Genomic DNA, 12,742 nt, shown 5'->3' with positions numbered 1-12,742 from the left:
AAGTCAGCGACAAAATGACAGCCGGGGACCAGAAGGGGAAAGCGTGGGCGATTCGCCACCAACGGCAACCGCGGTGTGAGCATGAAAACCGAGAGCCTCAGAGAACGCCGCGTTCTTTCCCTCGACCAGCTCTGGGTAAGTCTGTGAAATCCCGGGAGTAACGCTTATGCTGTAACATCGCGAGGAAAACCAGGGCGGAACAAAGGATGCGTGTCCAGCCTGACCAAAAGCTTCAGAAAGGAAAGTCTCCTCAGAGAGAAGACCCGAAGGAAGCAGGTCAGTGTGGTTCCAAGGCCCCCTCAGGGTGTGGGTTTGGCCGACTTGTTTGTCTTTAACTATACTGCTGTTTCTGGATTTTCTAGGACAAGTTTAAGAATGGAAAAAGAAAGACATTTTATTTTTTAAAAAGATGCAATGCAATAGGAATGAAACAGCACTTGGAAATTATATCGTAAGGACCTCCAATTTAAGATAAAAGGGGTTTTGAAAAGTGTGAAGCGCTGGGTCATCCTCCCTGTGGGCGTGTTGATGCCAGAACACAGCGTGATCTGACGGGCTGTGGTCACCCAGTATCCTGTGATGGGGTCAGCCTCGCTCTGAGCAGAGGCCAGGCCTCGCTGCCCCGATATAAAACTCTCCGCAGGAAGAGGCTGTGTGGCGACAACAGGAACCCTGCGGGAGCCACAGAAATGCCTTGGGCGATGTCTCAAAGTCAACAGCAAATTTCACCCCGGGGGCCAGGACTGAGTGACTTGATCCCAAACGCAGACTCTGGTGCTCCCTCCAGAGCAGGCTGTGTGCACAGTTACAGAAATTGTTCTTTAGACATCTTTAAATTCTTGCCAGTGTAAACACACACACACAAACATTCCCTAACACGCACACACACACCTGTGTCATTTCTCACAGACATTTGTGTGAGTGTGAATGTGTATAAAATTGGAAGCGAGTCACGTTCACAAGGTCACAAAGCCATTAGTTCGAGATGGTGGGAATATGGGCGATTACAGTTTCTTCTCTGCTGTTGACCAAATTACTCAAATTTAAGAAGATCCACGAAGAATACGATATGACTGTTCTAATAACTTGTTTGCACAAAAACTTCTTTCCCACGAAAGATGTGAGTGGGTGTATGACACAGACATGTTGCTGCTTCTTCCTTCTCAGCCCTGCCCCCCAGCCGTGGGTGGTGGTGACCAGGGGCTAATGAGTGAAATATACCCAGCTAGTCAAAGGGAGGACAACATCGAGTCACAGGGGCAAGGCAGCCACCTGCCAAGGACTCAGTGTGCTGGGCACTTTTCCAGCACATTCGTAAGCCCATAAGAAAGGGGCTGTATGACTTTATCCCACCTCAACCCCTTGTTTCTAAAACCCACACTTTTAACCACCATGGGGTCTTTCCTCTCTACTGCACAGGTTCCCATCTTGCTAGATAATTTGTTCTTTTTTTTTAGGAACTGTTTATTTTCCATCAACTGTGTTGTCGTTTTCTGTTTAAGTATGGAAGAACAGCTTAGGACCCCTCAGTGGCGGTTCCCACCCATCCGTGGCCTGAGCAGTGGGAGCGGCAGGCCAGTGCTCAGCGGCGGGCTGGGCGCTGTGGTCCTCGCGGGAGCTGCCGGACAGGCGCAGAGGGCACCTGCGTGCCTTCAGACTCGTCTGTGACCTCGGGTGGAGGAGCGGTGAATTCAGGAGCCAGAGCAGGCCACCCACCCTGAAATTCCTCTTCGGCAGTGGCCTGCTCTTCCTTTCCCATCTCTTCAGGATGTCTGCAGAAGTAGAGATCGGGGGTGACCTCCTGTGGGTGTTCACGCACAGAGATGGTGCCACGCACGGGCAGAACGTCCAGGGCCAGCAGCTGCCACATCAGACCCGCTGAGTGAGCTCCCCTGTTGCATGGGGACAACATCCACATGGCACAGAGGGGAGTGTGTTACACAGAGCAATGTAGGTGGGTTAACACAAGAACTTCTGCGAGAGGCTGGGGTCAGCCCGGGGATCAGGAAGCACAAGAAGTCATGGCTCCCAGAAGGCTGCACGGATCCAGTTAGCGAAGGTTCCAGGAGTGAAGTGGCCAGCAACAGAGCCGGTGCCAGCAGCAGCAGCAAACTTCAGCACAGCCCGCTGGCCCGCATTCCTGGAGCATGGGACGCTGACATCTGCTGGGTTTTCAATGGCAACAATGGCACGAGCTGCCAGCAGAAGCTTCTCCCAGGTTCCTGCAGATTTATGATGTGGATGCCAACACTTTTCCTTTTACAGATGTTCTGTTCCATCTGGAAGGCAAGGTTGGTGCCACCTAACTGGGTTCCTGCTGCAAGGAATGCAAGGACATCCTCCTCCTCCATCTGCAGGACATCAGGGGCTCCGGACGTCATGAAAGTCTCCTTTCAAGTTACATGGGGAACCCAGGACGATGCCTCGAGGACCCCTCTCTGGGTAGTGCAGAAAGGCTAGATAATTTATTCTTAAAAAAAACAGTGACTCGAAGCTCAGAGGATACCCTAGGGTGATGCCTGGATGTTCTGCCAAAAGGTGGAGGGCAGGGAAGGGCGTCCATGAATCCTCCTTCCTCCACTCGCCAGCTGTGTGAGGTTGGGCAGGTTACTTAACCTCTCTGTGTCTCCCATTCCCCAACTGTAAAGTGGGGATGAAGATAAGAGCATCTATTTCCTAGGGTTCCTGTGAAGATGCAATGAGTTAATCCGCACGAAGCATCTGGAACAGGGCCTGGTGCAAAATGAGGGCGTTACCAAGGCTGGCTTTTACTGTTAACAGAAAAAGAAAAACAAAAGAAGGGGCGTTGGACGCTTGGTGCCTAAGACACAGCAGGGACTCAATAGATGTTTCTTGAATGAATAAATGGGGAATTTGGTTTCTAGGAGAAAAAAACACCCCTGTTGCATTGTGGATTCTTGAAGTGAGGTGGCAAACAGCTCAGCATGAGAGAGGATTCAGAGGAACATTGCTCTGAATTCCAAGCCAGCCAGCTACAGGGGAATTTCATAAAAACGGAACCCTGGGTATTCGCTGCCTTGAAAGGGAGAGTGGTTCCCAGCGATGACTTCATGGAAAGGACACAATTACCCTTGATCTGGGTTTTATTTACTCCATAAATTGAGGGGTCCTGGCTGGCACCGAAGGCTTGCTCCTGGCCGGTCCTGACTGCAGAGGGATTTCCGGAACGGCTAATGAAAATGAAGCAGGCACCTGCCCGCCCATCGCTTCTCATTGTGCTGGCCTATGAACAGACGCGCAGGGCTCAGTGGCAGAAACGGAGATTTCTTTTTCTGCAGTCAGCTGGAAGACACACTTAGGAAACAAAGTGGAGTCACAACGACCGGTCCCATGGAAGCAAAACACCATTTGTGCTGATATTTCTGATGGGCCTGGAGGTGTTGAATTGTGATAATTCTGGACAAGCACAGATTCATCATGGTTCCATTTTTATAAAGTTTCCCCAGGGGCAGTCTCGGAACATTCCAGCCACATTCCTTTGAAAGCAGTCTCCTTTTGAGCGGTTGGGTACCTTACTTCTGGAACCCATGTCCCAGGAGTATTTCCCTCTAAAAACCAGACATACCACTTGTTCATTCAAGAAATATCTTTTTGGGGCTGGCCCTGTGACCGAGGGATTAAGTTCGCGCACTCCGCTTCGGTGGCCCAGGGTTTCGCAGGTTTGGATCCTGGGCACGGACATGGCACCACTCATCAGGCCACGCTGAGGCAGCATCTCACATGCCACAACTAGAAGGACCCACAACTAGAATATGCAACTATGTACTGCGGGGGCTTTGGGGAGAAGAATAAAAAAAAAAAGATGAAGAAGATTGGCAACAGATGTTAGCTCAGGTGCCAATCTTTAAAAAATAAGAAAAAAATAAAATTAGGAATAAAAATAATTAACAAAAAAAGAAATTTTTTTTGGTATCAACTTTTATATTGAATAATATACGTCTGCTAACAAATGCAATCAAACCTCTGAAGAAGGTTTACCGAACTCTCGATCATGTGATTCTGGGAGGCAAGCTGAGAAGTGGTGTTTGAAGTTTTTATAACATGCACGTATCACTTTAGGGAGCAGGAGAAAACCACAGAGAGAGAAACTTCAGCAGAGTCACTGAGAATCTGTGGACGTCTCGGCCTCCGTGGTTTGGGGCGGCTTGGAAGAGGCTGCAGGGTGAGGGGCGGGGCTGCCGTCTTCGAGTTCAGAGAAACTCGTCCCAGCTCTGGCTGGAGGCAGGCACATCTTGTCCTGATAAGCGGCCGGCCCCTCCTGATAACCAGTCAGAAGGGGCATTTTTGACTCCCCAAATTCCTACCTTAAATCTTGCCCATTGTCATCGGACGAGACGTCGTCGACGTGGATCTGGTCACAGTCCTACGGAGAATTTGGCAAGAAAAGAAAAAGAGGGAGAAACATGACTGGCTAATCTGACGCAGCCCTCAAGAGTTGGTTTCATAAGCTGGGGGGGGGAATGAGCACTGCACTGGGAGTCAGAAGTCCTGAATTCTAGCCTGAGCTTTGTCACCACAGGTTAGGTGACCTTGGGTTAAGTCTCAACTCCTCTTTTGCCTTTGGTTTCCTTATAAAGGAGCGGGTTGGTGAGAAGGTGGGGGGCGACCATACCATTTATCATGCAAACTGAGATAGTTTTGCAGGTAAAGGGGGCTGCTACTAATATTTCATTGAAAGGACAGGCACAAAAGGGGACCCTCTCCCTCTGCCCCAGGTACATCTGGTCACCCAGGCCATCGGTGGAAGCCTTCGCCCCGTTCGAGGTGTTTCCTCGGCTCCGAATGCTCTTCCGCCTTCATCTGCTTGTGCACCTTGTATTCTTCAAGCGTCAGCTTCTGGAGGTAGCCCCTCCCCAAGTCCCCCTCTGTGCCCATGATCTGTGATCATCGTTTATTGGGCACTCACGAGGTGCCAGGCATCCCAATGTTGCCACTCAACAAACTCCAATGCCACGCCATTTTCCACCACCCATCCATCTCTCAGTTCTCTTTGGGGAAACACCTTAACACAGGGGAGTTAAGCCCGAGGGGAGGGGATGACGGAGGCAGGCACATGACCCAGGCTCAACCAATCAGAGAGACCCAGGATCCCTCCGGCCACAGTGATTGCTTCAGAGATGAGCACGTGGTCTAAGCTGGACCCGGGAGAACCAGCCCTGGGACTCTGGCTGGGACCTCTGGGAAGGAGGCGCTCTCTTTGCCCTGGGGCTGCTGGATGGTGGGATAAAGCCTGGACCCGCCGGAGGACAGCAGGTCCGAGAGCTGGAGAGACCCAGCGGGCCCTGGGCACACTAGCTGATCCCCCAGATTCGGCCACAAGTGAAACTAGGCCACCTCGACTGTGGCTGGCTGACTAACGGCCCCCAAAGTTGCCCACGTCCTACTCTCCCGACCCTTACACGGCTAAAGGGACTCTGCAGCTGTGGTTAAGTTAAAGATCCCGAGATGGGGCATTATCCCGGATCATCCAGGTGGCCCTGAACGTAGTCCCGAGGGTCCTCACAAGTAAGAGGCTGAGGGACATTTGTGATGGACAGGAGACGGGGCTTGGGGCAACGCACCTTGAAGATGGAGGAAGAGGCCACAAGCCAAGAAGTACAGGTGGTGACAAGGAGCCAAAAAAGGCAAAGAGATAGATTCTGCCCTCAGACCCACCGGGAGGAAGCACCCACTGAAACTCATTCTGGACTTCTTCTCCAGAGCCGCAGAGAACACCTTTGTGTTGTTTTAAGCCACTAGGTGTGTGGTAATCTGTTATAGCAGCGGCAGGAAACTAAGGCACGGACTTTCCAGTTTAAGCTGTGGAGGTGGATTCTGTCACTTTGCAACCAGGACTCCAGAGCGACGTGACACTCCTAACGGAAGCCACACGAAATACACGCCAACCCTGTCAACTCTATCTTCACCATAAAGTGCGTGTGGATGACAGGTTGACAAGGCAAAGGTTGTGAGTGTGCTGTGTTAGAGCTCAGGCTCTGGAATCTGACCTCCTGGGTTTGGACCCCAGATCCAACCACTTCCCAGCTGTGTGACCTCAAGCGAGTGACGTAATCACTCTGAAGTTCAGAAGTCAGATTGGTAAATGGCGATGATAACAGGACCCACCTCACAGGGTTGATGTGAGAAGTGGGATGGTGCACTGAGAGCGTCCAGTGTGCCTGACATACAGTAGGTGCTACCTCAATGTTAGTTTTTATTATTGTGTTAAGATTTAGAAATGCCCACATTTTGGTTGCAAGGTAACTTTGGGAGGCAGGTATCTCCTCGAAAAGACTGCTGGGAAGAGGAGAAGCACATGGAACTCCAAGCTTGACCTCTGCGAAAAAATTGGTTGTTAACATCTCTGGACCCCTGATGGGAGGATAGAAACTGAAAAAAACCAGCGTTTTCAACCTTTTGAGTGGATCTGTTTTTACACAAGGAAGAGGCTTGAATTCATCTTTGAGACCAGGAGCTTTGCTGACGGACGACAGGAACCCCCTTTCCTCATTAATTGTTTAAAGGTATATAGAGGTAACTTTGCTGTTACGGAGACGTGGGGGTGGGGAGTGGGGACAGCGGCTTGGGGCCACCTGGGCTGCTTTGTGGGGATCGAGGCTGGACCCTGGGAGAAGGGGTGGTGCGGCTGCTGGTCCCTGAGTGGGCTTTGCATTGCAAAGGGGTTGGCTGGAAGGCGAGGTTTGCTTTCAGAGTCCCTAGGATACCCTGGCCCACAGCTCTGTGGCAGTGACAAAGCATGACTCTGTCCAGGAGCCGCCATTCTCCCGCCGCAGGGGACCTCACGTGTCCGTGGGCCGGGGACAGTGCCTGGACATGGGCAGCGGTGTGCTCTGATGGGCCTGGATGACGCAGCAGCAGGGAAGTCCCACCAAGTGGCTCCCTAGGGGTCAACCATGGGCACATGGGCGTTGGAGCAGATGGTAAAGAACATGGTGGACGCTAAATGGTGACCCCAGTTGAGAAACTCTTTGGAGAATGCTGGGAAAAAAACTGGGGCGGGGGGGCACTGAGTGACTACTCTCGAGCCAGTAGATATCTGGCTTACACTGAAACCTCTTCTGCTCGTTATTCCATTTCCTTTGTTTCCACGTACCCAGGATTCTCATCGATGTTTGGTGGTCTCAGGTATAACTGATCCCCGTCCCCAAGAGGGAGCGTCCTTTCCTCGGGTAGTCGAGCACGATGGCGTGCCCCAAATTTAGAGATTCGATAGTCACGCTGTCTAATACAGTAGCGATTAGCCACATGTGGTTATTGATAGTTACATTTAAATTAATTAAAATTAGATAGAATACAAAATTCAGTTCCCTAGGCCTACTCCAAGTGCTCAGTAGACAAACGTAGCCAGTGGCTACCATACTGGATGGCGCGTGTATTTCCATCATCGCAGAAAATTCTATTGGACGCGCTGCGCTACAGGGATGAAGGAACTAGGCTGACGACTTCTCTCTGTGTGGATAAGTTCAATTAGGGAAGGGTTGCAAGCAGGCCTGGAGACATATCTTATTTAACCCACATTGTGCTTAAAAACATTTATGGAACAGTAGCTCATACATAAACTCAGGGGATCTCTCTCTCTCTCCCTCCTCTCTTTCCCTGTTCTCGTTCTCTTTCTCCGTCTCTCCAGTTTTCAGCTACTTTGAGAATTTACACGCTCCGGCAGCAGAGTGGGGGCATTCTTATGTCCTGGCAATCCTTAGCCTCGACCTCCACCTCCAATTCTTCACAGTCTTCTCCTGGGTCCTCTTCACTGTACAGCACCTGGTTACGGGGCCCCCGGGGGCACCCTACTTTGAGACCTCGGATCCGTAGCCATCTTAGAGAGATGGAACCAGCAAGCCTGGCGTGCTAATGAAAACTGTGTTTAAAGGCCAATGCGGACTTTACAGACCCAGGCACAGAGAAAACAAGATCACTAGCAGACTTGCCCCCAGTCCATTACTTTGCCTGAAATTGGAAAAGCAGCTCCCCCTGCCCAGCCCTCCCTCAAGCTGGAAAGCTGCTCGGGTCAGCGGCCCGGCCCCTGGGCAGGCTCCCGAGCCTTCCCTGAGGTCAGGGGAAAGGTATGCGCGGAAGCTCTGGTTTTCTCATTTGCAAGGGGATTGTTGGGGGCGCTAAAGTGTGACAACAGTAGCGATCACATTTCGGACTTAATAAAAGAGCGTGACGCTCAGCTAGACGCTACCTCATACTCCCCCAGCTGACCCGGCTCGGCTCGGGTTACCCCAGCACCGGGACGACGGGAGCAGGACAATGCCGAGGACATGAGGAGGAGACCGAGCTCCCGGGGAAAAGGAGCCTATGACCCTCAATTCTGCCGCATGGGGGGCCGGCCTCTACGGCACAGGACGCTGGCTTTTCACAGCCCAGGGGTCTTCTGGCCTCTCCTGGGTCAAAGTGCGACCATCCTGGGGTGTCCGAGGCGGACCGCTGGCGAACACAGAAGAAGGGTTCCCAGGGGCCCCAGTGCAATCCTGGCCTCAAGAAATTTACACGTTCTGACCCAGAGAAACACCTGCAAAGAGCCTTGTGTGAGGGTGTCCAGCGACCCAGCGAGAAACTGGAAAACATCGCGAGTTCCCTCGCTGGGATCACAGCTAAGTGAAATGTGGTATATCCATTCAGGGCAATCCTTCTCAGCAGTTCAGAAGAATGAGGCAGATTTTTATGTTAGCACATGGAAATTCTTCCCAGGCAGCCCATAGTGTGAAAAAAAGCAGGCTGGAGAATGACCCATCCCGTACCATAGCGTGTGTACTTATAAAAACCCACTACAAGTGAAACAAGATATTTTATGTGGATGTATGCATATACATAAATGGAGAAAGAAAGTTCTGGAAGCTCACCCATCCCACTGGAAGCAGCAGTTCCATCTGGGAAGGCACTGGAGTTGGGCTAGTGGTCAAAGGAAGCTTTAAACTTATTGAAATGCTTTCTTTCTTTTTTTTGACAAGGATAATGTGTACATGTATTGCTTTTGAAGGTAAATTAATTGAAAAGATCTCACTGGGGAGGAGACAGGGTCTAACAGTGGAGGATGGAAGCTAACATTTATTTGCTCCCGATGTGCCGGGGGGCTATGCTCAGCACTTTACATTTACTAAGGGGGGCACCATTGTCATCCCATCTTATGGAAGAGAAAAAGAAGCAGACAAGTGCAGGAACAGGCGTATTATGGGCTGAACTGTGTCCCCTAAAAGATGCTGAAGTCCTAGCACCAGTACCTGTGGATGTGACTTTATTTGGAAATAGGGCTACTGCAGATGATCAAGTTAAGACGAGGTCACTAGGGTGGGACCTAATCTGGTATGACGTGTCCTTATTAAAAGGAAATTTGGACAGAGAGACAGATATGCACACGGGGAGAACGCCATGTGAGCATGAGGACAGAGACGGGGTGAAGGACGTCTGAGATCACAAGAAGCTGGGAGAAAGAAGATGGCACAGGTTCCCCCTCACGGCCCTCAGAAGAGACCAGCCCTGCTGACACCTTGATCTTGGACTTCTGGTCTCAAGAACCGTGAGGTGGTAAGTTTCCGGTGTTTAGGCCACCCAGTCTTGGATCTTCATTATGGCAGCCCCAGAAACTAATATAATGCCCAAGCCTACACCTTGAGGGAGAGGAGGAACCAGGAGCCATCTGTCTGCTTCCAGAGCCTGTGCTGGCAGAGAGCCAACCATCCCAGACTATTTAGAAAAACACTCGCTATTTATAAAAACATGGATGGGCCCAGAACCGCATCAGATGATGTGTGGGTCAAGAGAGGGGAGGTTTCCAGGACTAAATCTGGCTCTTGCTCTCAAGGTACTTATCACGTCCCTGGAAAAGACGAGGTAAACGCACATGAAATACCGAACTGCTGAGCTGATTCAATATGTGTATGCACTGACCGCCTGCTATGCACCGAAACTAGTCTGGACCCTGCGTGTGTCTTTGAGCTGGCTCTGACATCTCGCTTTCCCTCACACCCCACAACCAGTCCATCAGTGAATCCTGCTGGCTCTCCCTTGAAAACACATCCACAATCTGACTATTCTCACCTGCTCCACTGCCCCCACCAGCGTCCAAGCCACCATCATCTCCTGCCCAGATCAGGGGTCAGCAAACTACAACCTGTGGGCCAAATCTGGCCCACCATTTATTTGTGTAAATAAAGTTTTATTGGAACACAGCCATGTTCATTCGTTCATGTACTGTCTATGGCTGCTTTGGGTTAAAGGGGTGAACGAAGTATTTGAGACAGAGACGGTGTGACCCACACAGTATAAAATATTTACTATCTGGCTCTTTACAGAAGTTTTCTGCCCCTGACTCGGACTGCACAGCCACCTCCTCACTCTCCCTGCTCCCCGCCTTGCCTGCCCCCCTCCTCCCAGCCTCGTCTCCATCCAGCAGCCCGAGGAATCCTGTTCAACCGAAGTCAGATCCTGTCCCTCCCCTGCCCAAAAGCATGGTGGCTCTCACTCCCTTCTGAGCAAAAGCACAGTCCTTGCAATGACCCCGGCCCCACATGTCTGCACCCCCTCCTACTCCACACCCTGCCCCTCCACTTCACCTCCCCCCACTGCCTCGCAGACACAGCAGCTCCCGCTGTACCTTCAACAACCGCACCTCCTATTGCAGGGCCTTTGCAGTTGCTGTTCCTTCTGCTTTGAATGCCTTTCCCTTCTCTTTCCATCTGTCAAAAGCCTGCAAAGGCTCTGTGGAGTCATGTCCTATAAAAACTGCCCTAAGAGCTCCGCCCCACATCGGGACAGATGACTTCCATCTCTGTTGCCCCATTCTGTGGGGCCTCTAGGACTAACCTAGGCCTGATCTGATGGCCAATTTCTTCTTTCAAACACTAAGTCAGGAGACCCTGAAGGTAGTGCGCATTTTTTGCTGATTTTTGCAAGGTGAGAGAGTACAGCAGTTAAATGCACAGGCTCTGGGTCCTGGTTCAAAATCTGGCTCTGCTACTTACTAAGTGAACGGCCCTGGACCAGGTACTGAGTCTCTCTGAGCCTCAGCCTCCTCACCTGTAACCGAGGGACTGAAGTGTGCCTACCCCACAGGGAACTGTAAGGATCGAATGAATGAATAGAGAGAAAGCACTCTGAAAAGCCCCTCACCTGTAGAAAATGCCAAATACACAGTTGCCAAAATTACTGCTATTATTACTCTTTTGAATTTGATTGGCCCAAACTCTGTGCCTGGTGCAGCAGTGGTCAAACCCAATTGGGTCCACCATCCAGTGGCTCACGGATGGTCAACTCTGCTGATGAGGCAATTCAGAAGCAGAGCAGAAAACTGGATGCCTCAGTCCAAACTCTGGACGTGGCAGGACGCTGGGCGTTAACGCATCTCAGCGAACGAGGGCAGAAGGGGACTGGGGCGGAGACGTCAGTTCCCACATCCTAGACGTCGCAGTCGGTGTTCAAACACCCCTCCCCAGGCTCCAGTCCCAGCCCCGCTATTTTCTGGGTGTGTGATCTTGGGCCATGCAACACCTTTGTCTCTTCAGGTTCTTTTTTTTAAATAAACTTTTAATTTTAGCATAGTTTTAGATTTACAGAAAAGTTGCGAGTATAGCATAGTTTCCATATACCCCACACCCAATTTCCCTTATTAACATTTTTGTGTGGTACATTTGTCACAACTGATAAATATCGCTCTATTATTATTAATGAACGTCAATTCTTCATTCAGATTTCTTTAATTTTCTCCCTAACGTCCTTTTCCTCTTCCAGGATCCCATCCAGGGTACCACGTTACATTTTGCCATCTTGTCTCTTCCGGTTCCTCCTGGCTATGGTAGTTTCCCAGACTTTCCCTTGGTTTTGCTGTCCGTTCACAGGAGTACCGGGCAGGTATTTTGCAGAATCTCTCTTAGCTGGGATTTGTCTGATGTTCTTCTCATGGTTAGACTGGGGTTAGGGGTTTTGGTGAGGAAGACCACAGAGGTAAAGGGCCCTTCTCATTGCATCAGATCGAAAGTACCTACCGTCAACAGGACATCGCTGTTGGCGTTGACCCTGATCACCTGGTTCAGTGTTCGTTGGGTTTCTCCCCCTAAAGTGACTCCTTCCCCACTTTCCATATCGTACATCTGGAAGGAAGTCACTATGCAAAGCTCACAATTAGGGTGGAGTATCTCCATCAATTATTTGGAATTTTTCTGTATGGGAGATTTGTCTATTCTTTCCCACTTACCCATTTATTCAATTACTTATCTGTATCAGTGTGGACTCACAGATACTTACTTTGTACTCAGAATCCAATACTGTGTTATTTATCTGAGCACGCAGATCGTTCCAGCTTTGGCCACTGGGCGCTCTTCCAGGCAGCTCCTGTGTCCCTTTGCCATACCCCATCATCCAGGGTTTTTTGGGTACTTCTTACCATCTGGGACTATAAGACGCTCCATGTTTACCATGTGTCTTCCCTCCCCTAGCCGTAGAATCAGCCATTTCTCCAAGGAACCTTGGTTCCTTTTACTGGAAAATGGGATTAGAAACCCAGATCTGGGTGCCGGGCATGCTTGTTGCCACAGGGGTGTCATTGCTTCTGGGCCCTCTCAGGCAACAGAGCAAAGTCGCCAGTTTTTTTTTTTTTTTAAATTATGGAACACGGTTAATGCATCCACTTGCAGGTGTATTACAAGGCAGGTGGCAGGCCTAATAAATGGTACCGATTATAGTCCGGACCCCTCCTTCACCAGGGGTCTGGAACCGAAGCTCA

At 50.6% G+C, this 12,742-nt stretch overlaps 1 protein-coding gene and 1 pseudogene across 2 annotated transcripts in view; both read right to left on the bottom strand.

Moving 5' to 3' along the window:
- EYA2 (EYA transcriptional coactivator and phosphatase 2) overlaps nt 1-12,742 on the bottom strand; it is a 251,928-nt gene that overhangs the window by 19,413 nt on the left and 219,773 nt on the right. For both annotated transcript variants that reach the window (XM_070589359.1, XM_070589358.1), the window contains exon 11: nt 4,326-4,384. In XM_070589359.1, the coding sequence (XP_070445460.1) occupies nt 4,326-4,384 (59 nt within the window). The remainder of the gene's footprint in view (nt 1-4,325; nt 4,385-12,742) is intronic.
- Nucleotides 1,391-2,531, bottom strand: LOC103567704 (small ribosomal subunit protein uS2-like; annotated as a pseudogene).

The sequence above is a fragment of the Equus przewalskii genome, chromosome 21 (assembly GCF_037783145.1).
Source record: "Equus przewalskii isolate Varuska chromosome 21, EquPr2, whole genome shotgun sequence".
Classification (NCBI taxonomy): Eukaryota; Metazoa; Chordata; class Mammalia; order Perissodactyla; family Equidae; genus Equus; species Equus przewalskii.
The sequence above is the reverse complement of the archived record's forward strand: the minus strand, read 5'-3'. Positions and strand labels throughout refer to the sequence as shown.